The sequence below is a fragment of the Tasmannia lanceolata genome, unplaced genomic scaffold, assembly GCF_043159265.1.
Source record: "Tasmannia lanceolata isolate RefF3 unplaced genomic scaffold, GAP_Taslan_0.1 ptg000007l, whole genome shotgun sequence".
Lineage (NCBI taxonomy): Eukaryota > Viridiplantae > Streptophyta > Magnoliopsida > Canellales > Winteraceae > Tasmannia > Tasmannia lanceolata.
This window is the reverse complement of record NW_027518684.1, coordinates 9,386,062-9,409,567: the sequence shown is the minus strand read 5'-3', so window position 1 is coordinate 9,409,567 and position 23,506 is coordinate 9,386,062. Positions and strand designations below refer to the sequence as shown.

The following is a 23,506-nucleotide window of genomic DNA, read 5'->3' as shown; positions in this document are numbered from 1 at the left end:
TCCTAGATTAACAAAACCACAACATCAAGCCCAAATTTCAACTAATTAATAGAAGCAATATCAAAGGAGGGGGTTGAGCCTCTAGCTCAATTGGTAAGACAATGTTCTTCAACCATGAGGTGGGAGATTCAATCCCAGCTTACCTACAAAAAAAGGCAATATCAATGCATCTATGCTTAAGGAAAGCCACTCTATGACGGAAAATGCTTGGAGTGACGATGCAGTTGCGAAAATGGGAGAGAATGATATCATGGAGATGTATCAAGGCATATCTATGCTTAAGGAAAAGCCACTCTATGATGGGAAATGCTTGGAGTGATGATGCAGATGCGAAAATGGGAGAGAATGATATCATGGAGGTGTAGAATAATAATGATTAAAAATTAGAATTTTACACAATTTTGAAAAGCTCATGAGATATATACTTTGACTCACAAAAATATTGACAAAATTTCTCACCAGATTTTCTGTTTAAATTTATTCACAAATCACTTTGCAAACAAAAATCTAAAAAACTTTAAAATATTAAAAATTGTAAAGAAATTAAAATAATATGTAAATATCATATTTTATCCTTTCTCATATTTTTTCTCTATTTTGTTCTAATGTATTACATCTTTACCTCTATATATTTCTTTTGCTGGTAAATATCTTAGGAAAAAATAAAAAATAGGATAGGAACTACACCATTTAGTTTGTGCATTTAATTACAAGTAAAAAACTATTTATTAATGTTGTTATGGAGTGAATTATTGTTTCTGATGTGGTTCAATAGTTGGACTTAAATTTTTCCACTATTTCATGCTGAATGTGGAAACTAATACAAGTGCGAAATTAAAATAAGTAACTAAAAGCATTCTTGTACATGCTAAATTATCCTCCTGGATTTTAAAATTTTGAAATGATTCATTTACTTTTTAAATATGGCTTTCTGCTACATGGTTATGGTTTAAGAACACACTCAGAGCAAATAATTCAACAAGAATTCATGGTTGAGTAATAAGCATAGAAATGGAAACATATATTGATATAATCAATCATGACAATTGTGTACATATGCACTGAGGACCATAGTTCAGATTCATTTGTAGAACAGATGGCTGTTCTAGTGAGATAATAAAGCAGCAATTTACCTTTAATGGATGAAACTTTGGATGCCCTGAAAGGCCACCCTCTGTACTCTCTGGCTGAGATTCTGGAGCATCAAGTTCAGACTTTTCTTGCAACACATTGGATGTCAACTGTAAACTTCTCCTAAGATTATCAAAACCCCTCTTAAAATTTTGGAATTTCATATCATATTCAACAACCAGATACCCATCAAGCCCATTTCTAATTTCTTTCCCCTGTTTTGAACCAGGAATTTCAGTAATGTGGCATGTTTTTACAAAATCCATCAAGTTGCCAGAAAGCTGGCTACTCTCATTGAGCAATAAAAAGCACTGATTTTGTAGGAATTCAACTTGAGCACAGAGCTCTTGATCAAGTTTGAATGATGAGAACCTCACACCATTTCCAGTTCCTTGCAAGCAATTAAAGAGATCAATGTTCTCGTGCCTAAGAGAGTCGACTTCAAACTTGTAAGATTCTATCTCCCTTCTTAACACCTGCTCCACACCAGTCAATCTCACTTGCTCCATTTGTAATTTAGCCATAAGATCACTTTTCTCTGAAGATTGCTTTCCGATTTCACCACCAAGTCCTTGTCGCAGCCCACTAATTGTCTTCTCTTGTTCGCCGCAGATCCTTTGTAGTCTTGCAGCAGTTTTCTGCAACTCCTTATTTTCCTTCTCCTTTTCTTTGTAGTTTCTTTTGACACAATCTCGATCTGCTTCTAAACCTTTAGATTGCTCTTTCAGCTCAGATATAGGTCGGTGATGTTTGTGATTATCTCCCTTAGCATTTTCCATCCTTTCTATCAAATCATGCAATTGTAGCTCTGAATGCATTATTCTATTTCTAGCCTCCTCTTCTTTGCTGTTAAAGGATGATACCTCTCTTTGAAGCAAAACATTTTTCTCTGCTAGTTCCCTTACCCGTTCTCTTAGCCTTTCCTCTTCTGATTGGTATTTTTCGATCTTGAATAACCAATCGCTTGACCATCTATCCAACTCTTTCTCCAAACTAATCTGCAATTCATTCTTTTCCTTCTCCAGCTTCCTTGCTTGTGAGTCCAATTCTACATTTGCTAGTTTAATTGCTTCACTTGCAGAAGCCCTCTCAGCAATTTGGCTTTGTATCTGAGAAGATAATTCGAGTGCCAAATTTCTCCGATCATCATTTATCTTTCTGATCATTTGAAACAAGGCAGAAACACTAAAACTGCTATTCTGAAACTTCACTTGTTCAAGCTCTTCTGAGAGAAGTTTGGCCTTTTCTTCAGCCTCCCTCCCTTTTCTACGTAACTCCGCATCTAAATCAAAACTTTCATGTTTGAGGCCCACTGGAACAACTCCATGGAAATAGCTCTGCTTTCGGAAGCCTGGAATTTCCTTTGGCGAATATCCATTAGGGATTTCATAAGGGTCATCAGAAAGAGACATGTGCTCAGACAAAAAATCTTTCTTGACAGTACCATTTGAACTCAAGGTGGGTTGTGGCTCCGAGTAGTCCTCAAATATATCTTGAACTGTGGTAGTGGTTTCACAGTCCAAATCTTGGGAATTGATTTTATGCTTTCGAGGAAATACATGAGATAATCTCTCAACTATGTTCTTTGTAAGCTTTTGTGACGAACCAGGCCTAGCATCATCTCTTGTCCAATCCCTGGTTGAGTGTCGACGATGAGCATTTCTAACTTCCCTAAATGAAGAGGATCTCAGAGACTCTTTCTTACAGGTTGGTGAAGGAGGTGCTGTAGATTGCACCTGTGGCAGCCGCATTGAACTTGGCAGTTTTCTGTTCTCCATAAAACAACCATCATTTCCAGTACTGGGAGAAATTCTTTGACAATCACTTTTGGGCTGCAAGTTCTTTTCTTGTTCTGCCCCATCAATGTACAGGTCTAGGACTTTGTTTGAGGCTCGTGTTAAGCGAGCAGATCTACATTTTAATGGGACTGGAGAACTGTAATGTGAGTTCCATGACGAATCAACATAACCTCTCGGTGAAGTAGGAGAATCAAGCTTCTCTACTCCATATGGCTTTTGAATTGCTGCCTGACCGCCTCTTTTAGGCTTGGGGTGCCTTTCTGGAGTTAGAGAACGACAGCTACAGATAAAGGATAAGAAGGACAACAAATATTAGACGCATGACATTGTCCGCAATCAGTGCAGATGAAGTAGGAAATGAAGGCATGAAAATTGATAAATACATACAAAACCCTAGAAATCAAAAGAGTAAGCAATTAAAGAAAAAAGAAACATTTATGAACCAAAGAATCACAGACACACACACACACACACGAATGCACACTCGCTCTCTCTCTCTCTCTCTCTCTCACACACACACACACACACACACACACACACACACACACACTCGCGAGCGCGGGCACACACGCTCACACACACTTACACACCGCACTAATACACACTCGCTTGCACAAGCACAAGCACACATACACTGACACACACACATGCACACACTCGCGCGCGCACACATTCATGAACGCGCGCGCGTGCACACACACACACACATGCCATGTTTCTCTAGAAATGCCTAAAACAGCAGCGAGAAGTAACTACCCTGACAAGCATATAGATGAAAAATAGAAAATTTGAAAAAAACATGAAAATTTCAGTAAAACCCCTTAATCAGCAAACAATATATGAAGAGATTAGGAGGAAGAACACACACTGCGGAAAGGAAAAAGATGGCGAAATCATTTGTAAAGCAAGAAAAAGCTCATGAATCTGCAGCCCACCTCTCCCCTTTGCAGGGTTGGAAGAAGACATTAAATTCTTTGTAAAGTTGCAAAGTTTGAGAGGTGGGAAGGAGGAGAGCTGTATAAAAACAGACATAGAACTGCAGCATAAGAAGCTCTACAAGAAAACATTGGCATCTAACCGTTGTTAATGAAGGTAAAATTATTAGATGGGGTGCAAGCCACAGAAAATTACAGCACGAACCAAAACTGATGGAAGAAAAATTTTCCAAGAAGGATTACAAACATCACCAATGTAGTAGGAAAAACCCACATAACACATAATCACTGAACTACAAATCAAACTCAAGGAACAAAGAAGCAAGTAAACATGCAGTAGATTCAAAGCCTTTACCAAATTGGATAATCAGCTGCATGATGTGGAGCATTGCTACTGGTAGAAGGAGATACACTTAGATCATTCAAATTCATTTCTCTGGGGTCACTGTAGATGTTTGAAGATGAAAATGAAAGGCTTCTCCTCAGGCCTGAAGTAACAAATCCTTGTTTTTCTGTGCACAGCTTTACTGGTCCAAAAACCAAGTCCTTGGAGCTTTGGGAGCTATCATGGACCTTGTCATTTTCTTGATTTTTTGCATCACTTTCCCAAGGGTTTTCCCAATAAACCTTCTCATTGTTGGGTTGTGGAGGAACTGTATAGCTATTTCCATTGCTAGATGCTGAAGATTTGAAGAAAAATAGCTTCCTCATACGTAAATTCTCAATTAGAACTGATTTCCCAGATACCTATAGATCTTCACTTAAATTCTAGCTACAACACAGAGTTCATTTATACCCTTAATCCTGAAAAGGGCATGAACATGAAAGATTGACATAACAGGAGATGGCCATATAGAAAAAGAGAACAACTCATAATCCTCTCATAAAAGCTTTCAATGAACAATCGAATGATGGGGATTGAAGACCTCTGGTACAGAAAAGAACAGATGCATGAATAGTTGACAGAAAAGAACAAATGCATGATTTTAGACCCATATTACAGAAATGAAAAGATGCACCAATAATTACAAACAGACAGGAGATTTTTATTTTATTTTTACCTCTGCTTCAAAACCACTATATGGTAAATCATCTGATAAGATGATTTTTCTATCAGAAAAGAAAAAAGGAGTATAGCTCCTGATGCTGTTATATATCTTAAATTTTCACATGCAAAGTTTCAGACTTAAATATAAAGCTCAAAACAGACAATACAGGGGAAAAAAAGAAGAGATGCATCGGTATGATTGCTAAAACTAAGAGAAACTCACGCCAACAGAAAAATAAATCAGTAATTGTTAGGTAAAGAGAATGTTCTCGTAAAAAAAATCGAACTTTGCATGAAATACAGTGATGAATGGAAAAAGAAAAACGGCCTATCTTTTTTCCTGTAGTAGAAGAGATGAACCAAGAAATGGAAATGGTGGAAAGATACCCTTAACTGACTAAAGAATTACAAAAATACCATTTCCATTCAATTCGAAGAAGAAACGCCCTGGGGCCAAGGTTGTCTTACGCATCAACAAAAAACTAATGTTAGAGATTTTATATGGTAAGTAAATGTGCAACTCATGGGTATTTTAGTCATTTACTTAGATGACTGGAAATTTTTAAAAAATATGGCCTTCCTGTGACGAAAAGGGAGCGAATATATCATTTCCCTTCCATAAATTTCAAAGTTTTCTATTCATAAGGAAGTGTGAACTGTGTGTTTCAGCAGATGATCAACAGTGGGTCCCACATGGGGGCATATGTGTGTAATCCAGACAGTTGTCTTGGTGGACCATCATTAGACGACCTACATGGTCCTAGTTCCACGCCAGCCAACCGATCTTCCAATATAAAAAATCAAGGGATTATATCATCATGTCAAGATGGGGCCAACAGAGATGGGCTGGGCTTGTATTGATTAGATCAATGGTCACAATCACTTCCCAGTAGCAGGTGAAGGGCCCATGAAGTGATCCAACGGTAATCGAGCTGTTAGAGAAGAGCAGGAGATGGAGAGACTTGAAAAATACCAAAGTACCTCTCTCACATATCAACAATATCATGGATCCCTAGCATATCGATCAACATGGGATTGTATTTTTCTATGAATTTATTTATAAGCATTGCTATTGGAAAGATAAAACAAAAGTGGTTCAATGGATAGCTGTAGAGAATGAGAACAAAAGCGGTTCAAAGGATAGCTTTAGAGAATTATATAGACAAAAGTGGTTCAAAAAAAGCAACAAAAGAACCCTACTCTCTCCTCCTTTTCTCTACCAAAACATATCAGTCAATGGCCTCTTTGGAATCTAACTATTTTCTTACACAATTTCCTTCCTTTCCTCTCCTTGTACAGTAAAACATCACCATCAAAACTCCATTAGAAATCTCATGCATTTCTTTCACATTCTCTCCATTCATGTTACATTCTCCCTTCTATGGAGTGGAGTCCCACTTTCTTTATACAGCTAAGTAATTATCTATCCATGTCTAAAGATGTGGTGAGGAAAGCCTAGAGAAGTATATCAAGGGTTAAGAAGTATCATTTTTTGTTAGATTAGAATCAAGCTCAACTTCAAATCGCTAATTAAAGAAGAGGGTGTTAACTACTTGATTAAAGCCATTATAATGACTAGCTAAAGCTCATAAAGAACGTTGGAACGAATCTCTCACTGGAGATAGACACAATCATCAATGAATCTATTCCTTGATTGACAAATAATTAGAAAAAGGTAGAATAAGAAAAAATAACCTCTCATTATTTTGATTTTCTAGTCTTCATCACATCCATCTGGCCACACACACTACCAATTGTTGCTATTGTTGGGAATGATAAATAGAAAAAATCCCTAGGAAATTCTGATAACACTAATCACCACAAAACTAATAATAATAAATCAAAATAATAATAATGATATAAAACACAAAGATTTAGAAACACTTATGAGTAGATGGAGGCACGCCAAAAGCTAAGCTCCATTTAGAGACAATACGCCCACGTCTGCACTAGGCTAATCGGCATTTATATTCCAAGATAGAAACTATCTTTCTGTGTAGAGAAACAATCCCACGAACACATAATTGCTAGAGGGGCAACTTGGGTCGGGTCGGGTTGCGGGTTGGGAATTTATAACCCGACTGAAAATCGGATTGGGGTATCGGGCAACCCAACCCGAATTGTAACCCAACCATTTTTTGCTAAGTTTTTTTTTTTTTTTTTTTTTTCAAATTTTAGTAAAATTTATGGTTTTAGAATTTTAGTCTTTTAGTCTCTTACTTTGGATCCAATAGTCTCTTAACTATAAACTAGTGCATCACTATATCGTTGACCGTTCATTTTTCGACTTTCAATATTGGATCCATTAGCGTCTCAATTAGATGAATAATACGGCATCCGTGCATATTTTATGAGGAAAAATACTGGCAGCAAAAGTACAAGTGGGGCCAACATATTTAGATAGTCTAAACACGATGCAATACGAAAATCGGGAAGGGTTGGAGAAATTGTTCCTCGGGATGGGTATGGTCGAACCCCGCCGGGTTGGAACTCAGGTTGAGTCAGGTTGGGTTGGAAAGATGGGTTCCTCAAGTTGGGTCGTGTTGGCCTCAACCCGACCCTAGTCGCACCCCCTAATAATTGCTCTCGCCAGTCAAAGAATATAAAAAATAAGGATAACCAAGAAGAAAAAGAGACAGAGGGTTTTAAATTCAGTGGAGAAATGGTAAAAGAGGGCGTCAAGGTAGGAAGAAGACGTCTTGGGAGTGATACGGAGATACCATTTTTTCAAGGGATTTGCTAGCATCCATCGCATAGCGTCCATAACATATGGTCTGTTGCATGTCAGACGAGCCACAAAGGCTCACTTTACAGCAGCTTTTGTCTTCATTCATGGGGTGGTCATTTGACATGCAACAGACCATCTGCGATGGACGCTATGCGATAGATGCTAGCAAATCCCTTTTTGCAATTGAGTATTTATATGCTATTTTTTTGTCAACAGAGTATATACCATCTGACGACCATTTATTTTATGAGTACTAGTAGCCCCAATAAACAAACAAATTAGTATATGTTCTCTCCTCCAAATTATCTCTCCTTTTTAAATTCAAAAGCACATTACTTCAAAATTACCAAAGTAGTAACCTTTCGAGGTGAAATTCTACTGTAGCAGCTTTGTTGTAGGACCTACTGTCAGATTAACAACTTGTGATTGGGCCCACCTAATGGTGTTCCTTCATCTTGATCGTTCACCCGTGGGAGCGTGAAATGTTCATTGCACCAACGGGCACATTAATCCTATCGCTTTTTGCCAAATATATTTCAAAACATGTGTCGTTGGTTTCATATTTTTTTCCTGTCATAAGCTGTTTTAACAGAGGAATGGTTGCAGTGATTACAACGCTGTTTTAACGGGAGGAATTACACCTTTGATTGATCCAGACCGTTCATCATAGATCCTGCATTAGATCTTCTTAGGCCCAAAAGTGAAGCCAAAAACCAAGACTAACACACCCATCCTAGCAGTCAACAGAACCTTTCCCAACAATCCACCAACAAAACTCAAATGTTTTTCACGATGTTACCGACCTCGTCCACCAACAAAAATCGGTAAAATTACTGCTCCAAGCTAGAGAGAGAAGTCGAGTAGATAAGATTCTCAATTGCACAATAAAATTAAGGCACAATAGAGAGAGAGAGAGATAGGGGAGAAGAAGAGAATAGTGGGCTAAGATTAGGGTTCCTGCGAGGATGAGGGCAAGCAACTAGTGATGATGTGAATGGAGTGGATGAGTATTATAAGCGAAGAAAATGATAAGTGTGAAATTTATTCGCTTTTACATAAAAACCATGCACATTACATATGTTATTATATACTTCATGAGATCCGAAACACATCCGTAGATCTTTATAGTATGCCCATATCCCGTCCGTTAAAGTTTGTATTTGGAGAATCCATCAGACATACGGATCCATTGACACCCCTACCCAATTGGGAGTTGAGTAAGGAAAGGAGAGAATTGAATGGAGACAATTGGAGAGAGCATGGAGAGCATGAGAAACCCCTAAAAATAGTGAAAAAAATAATAGGCTCCTTCAAATTGGTTAACTATCTACCTTTGGCTGATCTTGGCTGTCCATTTGACAAGATAATGGCCCAAAAATCAATCTATTCGTACAATCCTAGCATCAATCACAATGGGTCCATGGCGTGGAAGCATTCCTCACGTAATTAATTCCCTAGATATAATTAATAGAACAAGGGGTGCGTAAGTCAAGCTAATAACACCTACTGCTCATTTTAGACTTTTCCTTCTACTCAACTCCTTCTAAAAACGTAGGGATATTTTAGTAATCTTCTCTTCCCCTTCGCCATCGATGGTTTTTTTCATCTCGACACACCGCTGACACGTTTCAGACTTTAAGCGGTGTTGTACACGAAACTGTAGAAGAAGCACAAACCCCTCTCTTTCTCTCTCTCTCTCTCTCTCTCCCTTACATTTTGATATCGGCACTCTTCCAAACCCTCACTCTGATTTTACCAAATCATGTTTCCATCAGGTAGAGGTTCTTCCGGACAGGGCCCGAATGGCGGACCCTTCGGTGGTTTGCCCGGATTCTCCGATGTATTTGGAGGGTTAGGGCTTTTTGGAGGCAGTGGAAGGAATTTGATCGATCAATTTTTGGGAAGCGATCCATTTGAAGATCCCTTCTTTCAGAGACCTTTTGGGGGTTTATTTGGTCCTCCAATGGGTTTATTCGGTGGGAATTTGCAGAGAGGGGCTGCTTTAGATGGCATTCCACGGACGGTAATGTCTTTTTTTTTTCTCTTTTTGAGGACTGATCTTGATTAGGTATTTATATGTGTTTTGTTATGTATGGTGGAATTTTTAATTGAGTGGTTTGATGAATTTTTTGTGTGATTTTCCCCTTTCACTGATTTTAGTCTTCTTAATTGGTTATTGAGATACTGATCTTGTTTAGGAATATGGCATGATTTATTGTAATAGATTTGAACGTTACAGTGAAATCGGTTTGGAGTTTATTGGATTTTATTTTTTATCATGTTGACTTTGATTGAAACCAAATTTGTTTATTATCTAATAATCTTGTGTCGTCAATCTTGGATCAAAATGCTGGAATTCGGTGGAAACGTTCTGTTAATTTTTTTTTTTAATAGCAACAGTTTGATTGATCATAAAAAATGAAATGAACTACAAGCAAGGCTGATCGAGACGATCAGACCAGAAAGACTAGACAAACATTCTAGAATCATGAGTCTACCTACAAGTATAAGCTCAGAAAACCCTACTAGCACCTATAACACCTGGATTGCTCTGGCACGTTGATTTGATTCAGCTTTCTTAGTCATTAGATTTGGTTGTTTTAATAGAATTCTAGTTATCGCTCAAAAAAGGTCCTTATCTAATTCTAGTAATCTGTTAAATCATGCAAATCTGCATGATAGGTTTTCCTTTTTCAGCAAATGCATCAAAATTTAATAAAAAATCCAAGCCATGCACGATCTACAGTGAAAGCTTTTCAATTAAGGAAAATGTGCCGCTCCTTAGAAAGATCTATATGTTGACATGTTGGCCATCCATCAGCACTTGTTTGGATGGTTTTGATGTAACCTACCTATTAGACTTATAGGAATCTCATATTTTAGATTTCTCCTAAACCTGAGCTTCAATCCACATCTCGTTTGCCTTTCCAGATATCATTTAACTTGACACCAGTATGTAGAAAGAAAAGACCTTTCACAGACCAAAAAAGTCTCCATGGTAGGCTTTCAATGGGGGCGGTGTGTTGGTTACATGTATGCTAACAATGACTTAGTTAAAAATATCTGCTCTGACTTCCCAGTGTTACTAAATATGATGATAAGTATGTATTTAGTTAATGCATATTCTTTTTTAGTTAGGTTCCTTTATTTCTGATGGTGAAGATTATAAAGAGGAATGCCATGATCTCCTTGTTCAATACGGACAAAGTATTCCTTGGTTGCACATTTGGGCTGCCCTTTCTCCCCATCAAATGATACAGGACCATTGCTTTTGTAATAGCTGAAACTGTCCGTCTCGAACCGTCAAAATCATGCCTGTCTTTGATTGAATATGTTTCACTTATTGAATTCATAAGTAATATTTTTTTTCTCATTTTAATAATTGTGAAACTATTCTGTGATTGGCTATTTTGGTTGGTTTAATGTCCACTGTTCTAAATTAGGTTTACTGTCCAACTCACCTACCTTAAAAATGTTCTGAATTAGGTTTTCTGCCATCTAAATGGAAAACCCATTACTTTTTTACCCAGTGTTTATTGGTGTTTGCCTACTTAAGTTTGTTTTTTAGGTATAGTCTTTGGTTGGTTCTTTGATTGCTATAGATGTCTGCTTGTATTAAGCTATTTTCTCATTAGATTCTTGGGTCAAGCTGAATGCTGTTTGATTACACTTGAAAAAGAATCTCCTTTGAAAGTTTAAGTCACTTTTCATATTTTAGATAGAAATATCATTGTTTTGTAGTCCTTCAATGTATATATGCTTCTTATTATTGATTATATTGTACAGTGGTTCCTCACATCATTCTTTACATTGAAACAGAATGCATTGCAGGAACGTCGTAGGGGCCCAGTGATTGAAGAACTACCTGATGACCATGAAGGCCCTCCGCCTAACGAGCCAAATTCACAAGGAGCAGTGCCAGTTGTACAGCACCCAGATGATGATGATGATGGTGGTCGTGGTGATGATAATGATGATGATGATGATCCTTCAGGTGCTCTCTTGATTAACCTTAGCATGAAAATTGAAACCTTGCATCCACATGTGAACCATGTGAATTTTCAGGTTTCTCAAGGAAATGAGTTATATTTCTTAAAGCCAATATTCTGATATTGTCTTTATCAACTAATAGGAAATCAAGACGATGTGTCCAACAACAGTCCATGGAACTCTCAACTTCATGATATTCCATTCACAAGGAGTTTCTGCTATCAGAGTTCCACAGTATCAGGACCCGATGGTGCATATTACTCTTCTGCAAAAAGGAGGCTTAGTTCAAATGGGGTGAGATATTCATGCTCAATTGATTGGGGGAATTGAGGGGCTCAACCTTTACTCCTTTGGCTTTTTCTATCTTTGATTTCTCAAACCATACTTAATTTGAAGTTATAAATGCCAATATAGATGCTACTGATTCCTAATTCCACTCCGAATTGGCACAGTTGCCACTTTCTTAATGTTTTTATTTGTGTTAGTTCATAGATGTTTGAGGAAATTCAATGAATGACAAATAGTACAAATAAAGGGGTTGCTGTGGAGCAAGAGAAATAGAGGAAAGATCCTTGGAAAAAGGAGGATACAAGAGAAGCCTATGATAAAAAAACTCACTGTTCAGCTCAAAAGTTGTCCAAGCTGATATGGTTAGGCCACAATTATGAGTTCCTCTACTCCTACTTCATTTATTGGCCTTATTGGTGACCAAGCTGGCTTAAGGGTGTCAACGGATCCACTTTGGATCTGATCCACCTATGTCTTGGCCACGATTCATTTGAATTTCTTATTGGTCGGATCCTTTTTGGAGTGCTTTCAGATCCTACTTTGTGAGTTTGGACCACGATCCATTTTGAATCGGACTGTCCATTGGGATTTCCTAAGACCTACTTCGTTGCATAGTTACGGCTTAGGGGTGGAGAGAGAGAGAGAGAGAGAGAGAGAGAGAGAGAGAGAGAGAGAGAGAGTTGTGATAAAAAAGTGGGAAAATAAAATGTTATTTGTCGTTTTAAGTAGGATTTTTAAATGTTTCGAAAGTACCACTCATGAATAGACAAAAACTATGTTGCATCGGTATGGATACAAGTGTCAGAATATGACATGGATATCGGGTGTCGGATTCAGAAAAACTCAAAATGAGGCTTATTGTTCACTTATAATCCTTACTTATAATAACTCTCCCTCCCCAAAATAGCCAACTAAGGCCCAAATAATACTAAGATGGCAGTGAAAGGATCAGGGGAGGGTATATGGATGACAAGGGTGGACTGATTGAGTTAATTTGGGTGTAAAAACTGATAGGAAAATGTTTGGTTATGCAGAAAAAAGGGGAAGGTTCAAAGGGTAATATTGTTGGGGAAATAAGTTATAGAAAGCAAAGGAAAGATGGAAGTGGTACATCAGAAGGCGTGTTGGGTTTCATTCCTTAATCATTCGCTGTAGGTAATTTCTGAGGGAGAAAAGAGCAGCCGGAGAGAAAGAAAGGATGTTCATAGCTAAGATAAAGAGAAAAAAGAATAGAGAATCAAAATCAAGAAAGAAATTAAGGTCAAGAAAGAAATTAAGATCAAGGAAGCAGACAGGTAGGGCTAAGATAAGGTGGCTTATGGATCTAACTTTGGGGTAGAGGGGGAGTAGTATCAATATATATATATATATATATATATATATATATATATATATAGAGAGAGAGAGAGAGAGAGAGAGAGAGAGAGAGAGAGAGAGAGAGAGAGAGAGAGAGAGAGATTTATTAGAGGATAAGGGGAATATAAGTTGGTGGCCCCATGGTCTTGGCCAATAGGATATAAAACATTTTTAAAGTATAAAGTGAGTATTTTGCGAGGGTAATGGGCCATAAATTGCTGAATCATGGTTTTGGAAGTGGGGTTATATGGCAAATGATGACAGGTATAGTAATGCAGTTATGATCCTTAACTTAACTTCGTTGAACAATGAAATCCTCAAAAAATTGGCTGACAGCGAATTACGAAAAAAATGAAACAAATTATGACACACTATGAGGATATGAGCGGTCAGATTTAATACATTTGGTGAGCTCTTGAGGTATATTCTTATGCTCTTGGATCGTATTGGACCTATGCATTTTATACAAGATCAGAACACACTAATAGCATCTGAGAGGAGCGGCAATATCTTACCAAGTGACGTGGCTGGCGGCACAAAAGCCATTGGATGTAAACTGCAAAGAATTTGCAACAACAATACTTGGGTATCACGACAGACCGTTTGTCATGAGGTTAGGTGATCCTTCGGTAATGGAAATCGGTTCTGGGATTTTAAGCTCGACTTTATCAGTGGTCGAGTTGTAGAGGATCATTTGATTAGTAAAGTGGACAAGAAATACACAATAACTGATCGCGAGGGGTTATATACTGACATGTTATCGGTACATGAAGCTGTAAATGCTATACATCAACTGGATGCACAATAAATTTGTAACTATCAACAGTTAATCAAAACATGGACACCGGTGAATGATCATATGAGCTTTTTATTTGAAGTGAGACTGCTAGGGAATGAACACCAGGTGTTCAATCGAGGACCCTCATCCCCTGAACTACTTGTGGTTCCAATAGATCCTTAAGCACACGACCCTTTAACGTAAGAAAGACTGGCATCGGAAGCTCATTTGGCGTCGCGTGAAACTTATTTTTGCATGAGACATTTCCAGGCGACAATATTATAGGTTGTGAATCATTCTACTTTACCAACAATCCATCTAATAACATTTGAGGAATCCCCTTCCACAACAACTTTATTCAAGACAGGTCTTTTAATGTGAAGGATACCATAGTACGCTGCTTTTACTTCCGCCTCTGACGAATCTGAAATCCCATTCGGTCCAGAGAACGCCCACTCCACAGCCCCTACATTGTCCCTCATCAGGCCTCCAACACCTGAAGAGCCCGGGTTTCTGAAGGATGCTCCATCCACATTCAGTTTACTAAAGCCCACAGGCGGCGGAACCCACTTTGAACGATCTTCTGCCTATTTAACCCTTCCATACAAATGACATCTCATCTTTCCCACAGATCGTAAGCCGACACGAATCTGAACAAGACTCTTCGCCCATTGGATAGACATAGCTATAATCCTCCGATAAATACTGAAGGATGAAGTGGTTGTGCCCTCGAAAACCCTGCCATTTCTTTCTTTCCAGACCGACCATCATAGAGCTAAAAGCAAATCCTCCACAGCACCTTCCCTTTCTTTTTCCAAGGGACAAATTCCCAGCCGTCCAAAAGCATAGGTACTGATTGAGGAAAAACCCATTGGATACCAAATCGTGCTAAAACTAAACCCCAAACCACCCTTACTACTTTACAATGTATGAACAAGTGATTAATAGATTCGCCATCCTCCAGACATAACGGACAATGATCAATCAAGCATAAACCCCTTCTTCTCATAAACTCAATGGTTTGGATCCGCCCGCTACTTACAGACCAACCAAAAAAAGACACTTTAGGGGAGCAATGAAATGACCAAACCTTAGCCACAAAAGAATTCTCAACGTCCGGAACAAACTTAGCGTATGCAGATTTCACAGAGAAGATTCCGGATGAATTCCAAATCCATATTCTTTGATCCTCACCGGATTTCTTAATATAGCATTTCTCAAGGAGCTCAAACAAGGAAGATAAATCCTCTTGTTCTCTTTCAAAAAAATTTCTTCTAAACCGAGGACACCAAATCACTTTCTGATCCACTCTTTCAAAACAGTCGCACGCGAAAACATTCTTATCTGCAGCCACTCTTAGTAAATCTGGAAATAGCGATCCCAAGGTCTCATTTGTGCACCATACATAAGCCAAAACCTAATACGCCTACCAGAATACAGTCTGAACTTACAACCCTGATTAAAAACATTTGAAAAACGAAGCACATCCCTCCGGATCGAAACTCCTCTTCTCTCAAAAGCATCGGCCGACTCCCATTTATCACCAAGCACCCCGTATTTACTCCCAATTACTCTAGCCCACAGAGCTTGATCATCCTCACCAAATCGCCATAACCACTTACACAACAATGCAGAATTGAAACCCTTAATTTTCCTAATTCCCAAACCACCTTTTTTAATTGGAGCACAAACCTTCTCCCATTTAACCAATGGAATACCCTTCTTTTCATTCGACCCCCCCCCCCCCCCAAAAAAAAGGAATCTTCTTTGTATCTTCTCTATCCTCAACCCCACACTTACCGGGAATTTAAATAACGATAGGAAATAAACTGGAATATTTGCCATAACTGCCTTAACTAGGGTCAATCGACCTCCTTTTGAGACTAATCTTCTTTTCCAAGTCGCAAACCTTCTCTTAATTCGAGCAATGATCGGATCCCAAAGAGCTTTATTAGGCCTCCCCACTCCCAATGGAAGACCAAGATAAGAAGAAGGAAGCTTTTCAACCTTACAATCCAAAATAGCAGCACAACTGCTAGCTTCAAAAGGAGGTAAATTGATTGCGAACATGCTTGATTTCGCAAAATTAGATCGCTGGCCTGTAATCATCTCATAGCATCGAAGGATTGCCTTGAGACTCATCACTTTAATTTGATCAGGCTCACCGAAAAGTAAAGTATCATCTGCAAATTGAAGGATTGAAACTTCCACTTTGTTCTTTCCTAGAAAGTGTAGAAAATGCAAATAACAGCATTTCAAAAACAAATTCGATGTACTTAAAATATAGGAATTCATGATTCATTCTAGTCATTTGTCAAACAAGATGAAGGTAGCAAGAACAATGGAACCCATGATTCATTCTAGTCCTAGCAAGCTTCTACTAGACAATAAACTTACTGAATCAGCATAGGATTCTCCCACAATACAATTCTTCTGAGATTTAAGATAGATGAGAAAAGGCATGACTAACTTTAATTTTGGGGGGAACTTATTGACACCCAAATGTCAAAACCCAAACTGCATGCAAGAAACTACAAGTTCAAAATTTCATCTCCTCTGATATAGCCTCTAAATAGCAAGCAAGAGAAGGAAAAAAACACCCAATCACGGCTACTTAAACAAAAAAGAGCAGCATGTAGGGTGTCCACTGCACATCAAATTGAGAGTTGAAAAGATAAAAGAAACTAACGAACAAGATATTACACAGCATTTTTGGACGCAGCCATGGCATCCGGATGGCTCCATAGAATCACAACCATCCTTGGGAAGGCCTATACACATTGCATAAAAGCAAGCTACCATTTAAAGCATGAAAAAAGATGGAAGTTGGGATCAAATACTACACAGCGAGCAACTTACAGAATTCAAAAAGATTGTCAATTCCGGCCGTCGTAACCCAGATGGAACAAGACAGAATCATCTGGAAGCCAGAATCTGATGATGGAACTTTACCTCTCGCTTGGCATGGAATCAAATCAGAATTCACCATGAAAAAGTTACATGGCACCATACAATTTGGTATCCGGGTCACATCCCATGAAATAGCCTTATATATTGCCAAGCTCTCTTAAACGGGCTTAGTACTCGAGACAGGCTAGCATTCCTCAGAATTAACAGAGAGATAAATTGCCCTCTATGCACCGTAGAAAGGGAGAATGTGGACCGCCTGTTCTTTCGGTGTATATTTTCTTCATGGATCTGCCAATCCATTCTATGGAGAGATTCAACTTCCGAAGGAAAGCCTTGCGAAACTTTGCTCGAAGAAGAAGAATGGATAAGGAACAAATTCCCTATGAAAGATCAATTGGGAACTGCCATTAGAGTGGCTTTCACTACAGCAATCTACCAGATTTGGTCGGAAAGAAACCACAGAATTCATGATCAACCAGCCATCCACAAGCAAAGAGTTCTTGGGACAATGTAGAGATGCTGGAGACGAGGAAGGAATACCAATCTGCGTCAGAATGTCACTTATTTGTTTATGAATGTGATATATCTTAGCACTGCTGTTTTGCCACTTTCTTCATTCCTACCATCCAAATATCCGCCTCAACAATGTCTTCATCTCTACAATCCAAATATCCACCTCAACAATGTCTCAATTCGTTGCAGGTGATGAAAGAAGAATTCCACGAGAAAGATGGTGTTGGTGGTACCGAAACTAGAAGCATGGCAAAGGGGATTGGAGATAAGGTTCACATCCTATTATTGACTTACAAGTAGTACACTATAGTAATTAGTAGGTTTTATATCCTTGTGGAAATTTCTTCATTTATATCCTTATGGACAGCATTTGAATATGTTCTTCCATTTTCTTCTTTTGTGCAGGTTCACTCGGTTTCAAGAAAGAGAAATTCAGATGACATGGAATCCACGTTGGAAACTCTACAAAACTTGACCGCAGGTCCTCTAGATCAAAATGTCTTTATATGTGCTTGTTGTCAAGTTTTGTTATTTATCGCCCCCTTGAATGCAATTTCATTTTGTTAGATGATCATTCTCATTGGACATGCCAAGTTCATCTACCTAGCTCACTTGTGAGCAACATTCAATTAAAAGGTTTGGTGGAAAACTATGTATTATATCTAAATGGAGCCATGAAAAAAGAAGTGGTAGAAATAGGAGAATTTAACAAGGAGAAGAAGTGGAAAATCTGAGCCCATTGGGCTAGTCTCTTTGAGTTGCTTATGAATGCAATTGACAGTGGTTCTATTTGTATGTCAACTCTGTTTAGTTTAATTAAATTCATTTTTGGTTAGGAAATAAGACTTCAATGCTTGTTCCTTGGACATGAAAAAATGGTTTTATTTGATTTAGGTTGGTTCTAGTTGTATTTTCATATGCATATGTTATGGTTTTGACAGAAGAAGCAGATGAATTTGACACCACTTGGAAGAGACATGCAGAGAGTGCCACTCATGGTTCAGGGACCCGATCACTACGACTTGGGCAGGCTGCCGGTATTTCCTGCATCTTAAATCATATTAAAAAAAATGGCAGGCTAACAGAAACTACTTTGAAAAGGGCTGTGAATGCTGTGATTGTATTCCAGGCTATCCAAGTATAAATACAGATATGGCCGTAAATGGCTGAGTATTGTTTTAATGATTATTATACTGATCCATTTATATACTGATATCTAGCATTTTATTGGTTTAATTTGTAAATTCATTTGTTTTGATTTCTTATTGTTATTTCTGCTTGCATTCTGCTTGATGATATTTGTTACATTATCGTTAAACTTTTGTTTATTATACCTGCAGGTTCTAACAGGCAAGGTCGACTTTGCCTGCCTGATTCTGGAGGTTCCTCATTCACAAAAGGTGTGTAATCTTTACTGGGTAATCTTGAAAATGATTTAATGTTTGACATGCAATTTCTGGTATTCTTTATCCCATACCAAATCAAAATTATCGTTGGAATCAACAATGAGGTTCTTAAAGTGTCATTTCTTATTTTGTCCTTTTTTTGTATGAATAAATACTCAAGTTATGGGAAATTGCTGTCTTATATCTTTTTGTGTGTCCTACTATTATGGCATTTTATGTTCTCTTGAGTGTTGGTATGTCTCAAATTTGCAACAAATTTTTTAATATGTTCTTGTAAACTACCGTTCACAAGAAAGCGTTCTTGTAAACTTCTGTTTCAAAAGATCTATAAAAGTGTAATTTCTAGCTTTTAAAAGGAACTTTTTATTTTAATGTTCAGTCCCAAATTGCGTTGGAACAAGGAGAGCTTGTGGTGGAATGCTCGAGACCAAGTGCTCCGTACCAAGCTTCATGCATGTGCGAGTGAGCACAACATCCACGTAACATCATTGCAGGGCAAGATTGAGCTTCTTTATTCTTTTTTCTCAGTCCATTGTCAATTCAGTAATCTAGGAGCCAAAACCTAACTTTAGCTAAGTTTCAGTGACACTAAGCTAGAGATGTTCATGGATCAAACTTGTGCTAGGAATGTGGTGGTTGGTGCACCTTCCCTAGGTCTTGTGATGCAGTTTTTCTATGGAAGGATGAATTTTGGGAGGTTAGAAGCTTAGAAGCACGAGCCACGAAGCGGGTGCGGGGGCGGCAAGCACGGGATTAAGAAGAGTCCAAGGTTGGGAGCGGGGGCGGGGAAGGCGGGGGTCAAGAAGAGTCTAAGGTTGGGAGCGCCATGGGAGCGTTTATGCAATATTTTCTTTATATATTTTTCAAAATTCTAATACATTGAAAAATAGTAATTTCTAACCATCTTCGTATGTATTTTTTCAAATTTAAGTACATCAAAAAGTAAAAACCATCTTCATTTCATGTCCTTTTTTCCTCGTCCCTTCTGAAGACGTCACGTCTTTCTGCTTGTTTCAATGAAGTACTTTGAAGAGTTTGATGCAAGGAAGTTGGTGATGTGGGACTCATGGAGCAATAGAAGCAGATTAGGAGCGCCATGGGAGCGGTTCCCGGTTCCCGTTTCTTCAGGAGCGTCATGGTAGCAGTTCTAACATGGGAGCAGCACCCATGAGGAAGATTCCTGCTTCTAAAGTTAGAAGGGTAGGAATGGAACTCTCAAAATGAACTAGATATAATACAAGATAAAGGTTTTCAATAGGAAGATTGAAGACCTACCCGGTGACCAAACTCGATTTACTTGTAACCAGACTTGAGTTACCTACCCTGTATGCAAACACGAGTTACCATGTGATTAAACATGAGTTACCCTGTGACCAAACTCGACATACCCTGTGACCAAACACGAGTTATCTTGTGACCAAGTATCTTGTGGCCAAGTATGAGTTACCATATGAGCAAACCTTATTTACCCTATGACCAAACATGAATTTTCAACACCCCGATCTACTTTAGGCTTCCATACTTGATCCCAACTGACCAAGTGGTATTTTTGCTCTATACCCTATCAATGAAGCTTTTCTGGAGACTCTTTAGCTTCTCAATAATATAGTGGCAGGTTGAAAACAACGGACATAACTCAAAGTAATGTGCTTTCCCCCCCATCTGGAGAACCAATGAAAATACCTGAAGAAGCCCACTTTTTAAAGAAAAAAATGCCCACCTTTTAAAGCTTTACCTTTCATCCTGCTAGTCTCCGCTATAATAATAAACTTAGTTTTAAATTTCCACCGAAACTGGCATAAAACTATAGAAATATTTACGTTTCCATACTAAAACCAAAACACATATTGAAACCAAAACCGTAAATGAATTAGTGGTATCCTATATTAGTATGTGTTACATAATTATGTTTATATGAATTGCATGTAAAATGTAGTGTATGTGTTTTATCCTATATTAGTATGTGTTACGTAATGTAGTGTATGTGTTTTGTATAAATGAATTAGTGGTATCCTATATTAGTATGTGTTACATAATTATGTTTATATGAATTGCATGTAAAATGTAGTGTATGTGTTTTGTATAAATATTTATATGAATTTTATGTGAAATGTAGCTGAATTTGTTTTGTTAGGTTCTACGCTTCCCTGGTTCCGGATATGCCTAGCCCAGTTTTATTGATATCTTGTAATGCAGGTCGGGACTCCTGGTCCTCAATGCTTTTCTAATATCAATGAAAAACGTCATCTTTGAAAGAAATTTTTTTAATGTGAAATGTGGTATGTATTAAATTATCAAACATGCGCGATGTCGATTTAATTCTCTTTCGTTCAAGGAGGCTAATGTGCACTTCTGTTTGAGATCAGTGTAAGCCTTGCTTGATTGAGTTCCAGATATATTGAGTTCAAAATCCCATTGCTTGGGAGGCTCTAACTATCTTAAAGAAACAGATCTTGCTTGTTTAATGTATAGTTCTTTTACACCAAAACCTTTGAGCAGGGAGACCTACTCATGTAAATGCTTGTGAGTGTACTGGAGATGTTTGTGATTATATAGGCAATCTTGAAAACGATTTAGTATCTCTGACTAAGTTACATATGCTTGTGAATTTTATAACTGGATTGAAATTTTCATCAGAATTAGGCCCTGTTTGTTTTGGATTTTGTGAACCGATTCACTCCAAAACTGATTATTTGACTCAAAACATATAATTTTGAGTGCAATAATCAGTTTTAGAGTCGCAATCGGTTCTCAAAATCCAAAACAAATAGGGCCGTAGTTATTTGGTCTCTTGAATGCAATTCCTGTTCTTTTTGGGTGGTGAACCATGTTTTTAGAATCATGAGAATGTGTATCCAAAACAAATAGGGCCGTAGTTATTTGGTCTCTTAAAAGCAATTCCTGCTCTTTTTGAGTGGTGAACCATGTTTTTAGAATCATGAGCATGTGTATTTCTTTGTACATGCTTGAACTTATGGCTTCTATTGATGAATTTCGTTCTTTTGCGTAGGGAAGCCAGCACTGGAAGTCGACCAGAATGCCAAAACCAGTAGAAAGAAGACGAAGTCCCAAAAAAATGCATAGTTCTTTTGCTTATATCCCGGATATGTGTGATTTACCTCATTTAGGAGCAGAGATTCTTGTATTTCTGCTTCCTATTGCAGGTAAAAAAACATAAATCAACCGTATGGTTTCTTAGCTTGAACATTTGTCCACTTTTAAGCTTTCAAAGGTAAAGAGTGTAAGAAATATTTGCAGGAAAAAAGCAACCCTTGGGGGTGTTTATTTATCTCCAGAAAAAAGTTCCAATTAGGAGTGTTTATGTTCCCAAAACTCAGTTTGCCCCAAAATTTCTTCAAACAAAAAACAATGGCTTTGATGAGAGAATCCAAATGTTGTGCAATTTCCCTGTTACTGCCAATTATGGTAGCAGAACATACCTAAAAGTGACTGTTCCTCTGCAACATAGTTTTCCAAAGGTAAGACCTTATCCTGGGTTGCCTTGTATCTGGAAAAGTCCTATCTCATATGATTTCTGTCTTTGAATAATGCGTATCTTTAGAAAATGAGGATAAGTAGAATTCCACCTCTGGTTGGAACTTGGAACACTCATCATTTTTTTTTTTAATTCATTTTTGGAGACTTTGCCATTCCTTGGGAGTCCTCATCTCTCAATCTCCATTTCCTGAGCCCTCTGCGCAACATCTAAATGGAAAACCACCCCTGACTTTTGAGACTATCTATGAAAAATACACAGAAAACCCATCTAAAATATACTGCGAAACACCCATCGGAGAACCTCACATTTCTCAATATGTCACAATCTTCTCTATAAACAACAACGTTTCAGAAAACCCATTCTACTAGCTGTTTAATTCATTGAGTTTTGTATAGTCGGGCCTTCTTGCTGATGATCATCCTCTCAAGTTCATTTTGTAGTAATTATTTTATAATTGGGTTCCTGGTCTTTATTGTTCTGATTCTGATTTGGGGGTGATTTGGGTGGCTCTGCTTCTCGAGGCTTGATCTTTTGCATTCGGCTATTCAGAGGCGGCTTAAATTTTCAACGGCTATGCTGGTAAAGATTTGGAGTGATGAGATTTATGAAGGTGTATTGAGAGAAGGGACTGAAGTTGTAATTTGTAGGATGGCATGGAAACACGAATTAATAACGATGTCTCCAAGAGCAAGAGCTCAAGCTCTCTCTCTCTCTCTCTCTCTCTCTCTCTCTCTCTCGCTCTCTCTCTCTCTCACACACACACACACACTAGAACTTGAGAAGCACTTACCAAATGCTTTGTACGTGAGAAGCTGGATTGTTTTCAGCAAATGATATGACCATGTTCTTGTTTGGTCTAAATGCTGCCCCGACGCACTAAGTCAGTGCAGTCATGTGTGTGGAGCGTGTGATGTATGTGTACAAGGGCGTGCCAGCCTCGGCGTGCCAGCCTCTCTCATGGCAAGAAACTGGAAACTCAATTCAAGCATTTGAGCGACAGAAACGTTTCCGTCCCCGGGATTGGATTCAGACAATTGAGAAGAAGAGGGGAACGAGACTTCTTCCTTGGGCTCCGCTGACTTTTTAGGTATAAGTTGCAATGCCAAACAAAGATATGTCTACACA

The 23,506-nt window shown here is 38.2% G+C and overlaps 2 protein-coding genes across 3 annotated transcripts; one reads left to right on the top strand and one right to left on the bottom strand.

The window, feature by feature from the left end:
- Positions 1 to 28: 28 nt before the first annotated feature.
- On the bottom strand, positions 29 to 5,885 carry LOC143880933 (uncharacterized). Its single transcript, XM_077383912.1, has 4 exons — positions 4,927 to 5,885; positions 4,221 to 4,793; positions 1,134 to 3,210; positions 29 to 143 (listed from the first exon to the last, which is right to left on the bottom strand). Exons 2-4 carry the CDS (start codon positions 4,574 to 4,576, stop codon positions 129 to 131), a joined length of 2,448 nt encoding a protein of 815 aa, XP_077240027.1. The 5' UTR covers positions 4,577 to 4,793; positions 4,927 to 5,885; the 3' UTR covers positions 29 to 128.
- Positions 5,886 to 9,250: 3,365 nt separating this feature from the next.
- On the top strand, positions 9,251 to 22,171 carry LOC143881781 (uncharacterized). 2 transcript variants are annotated; one of them, XM_077385061.1, is made up of 8 exons: positions 9,251 to 9,664; positions 11,473 to 11,635; positions 11,774 to 11,925; positions 17,666 to 17,746; positions 17,882 to 17,957; positions 18,418 to 18,513; positions 18,817 to 18,876; positions 21,893 to 22,171. In XM_077385061.1, the coding sequence occupies exons 1-8, from the start codon at positions 9,404 to 9,406 to the stop codon at positions 21,964 to 21,966; spliced, it is 963 nt and encodes a 320-aa protein (XP_077241176.1). In that variant the 5' UTR covers positions 9,251 to 9,403; the 3' UTR covers positions 21,967 to 22,171. The 2 variants fall into 2 exon arrangements, with proteins under 2 accessions (XP_077241176.1, XP_077241175.1); XM_077385060.1 differs by having other exon boundaries at positions 9,257 to 9,664; positions 11,461 to 11,635.
- Positions 22,172 to 23,506: the final 1,335 nt, after the last annotated feature.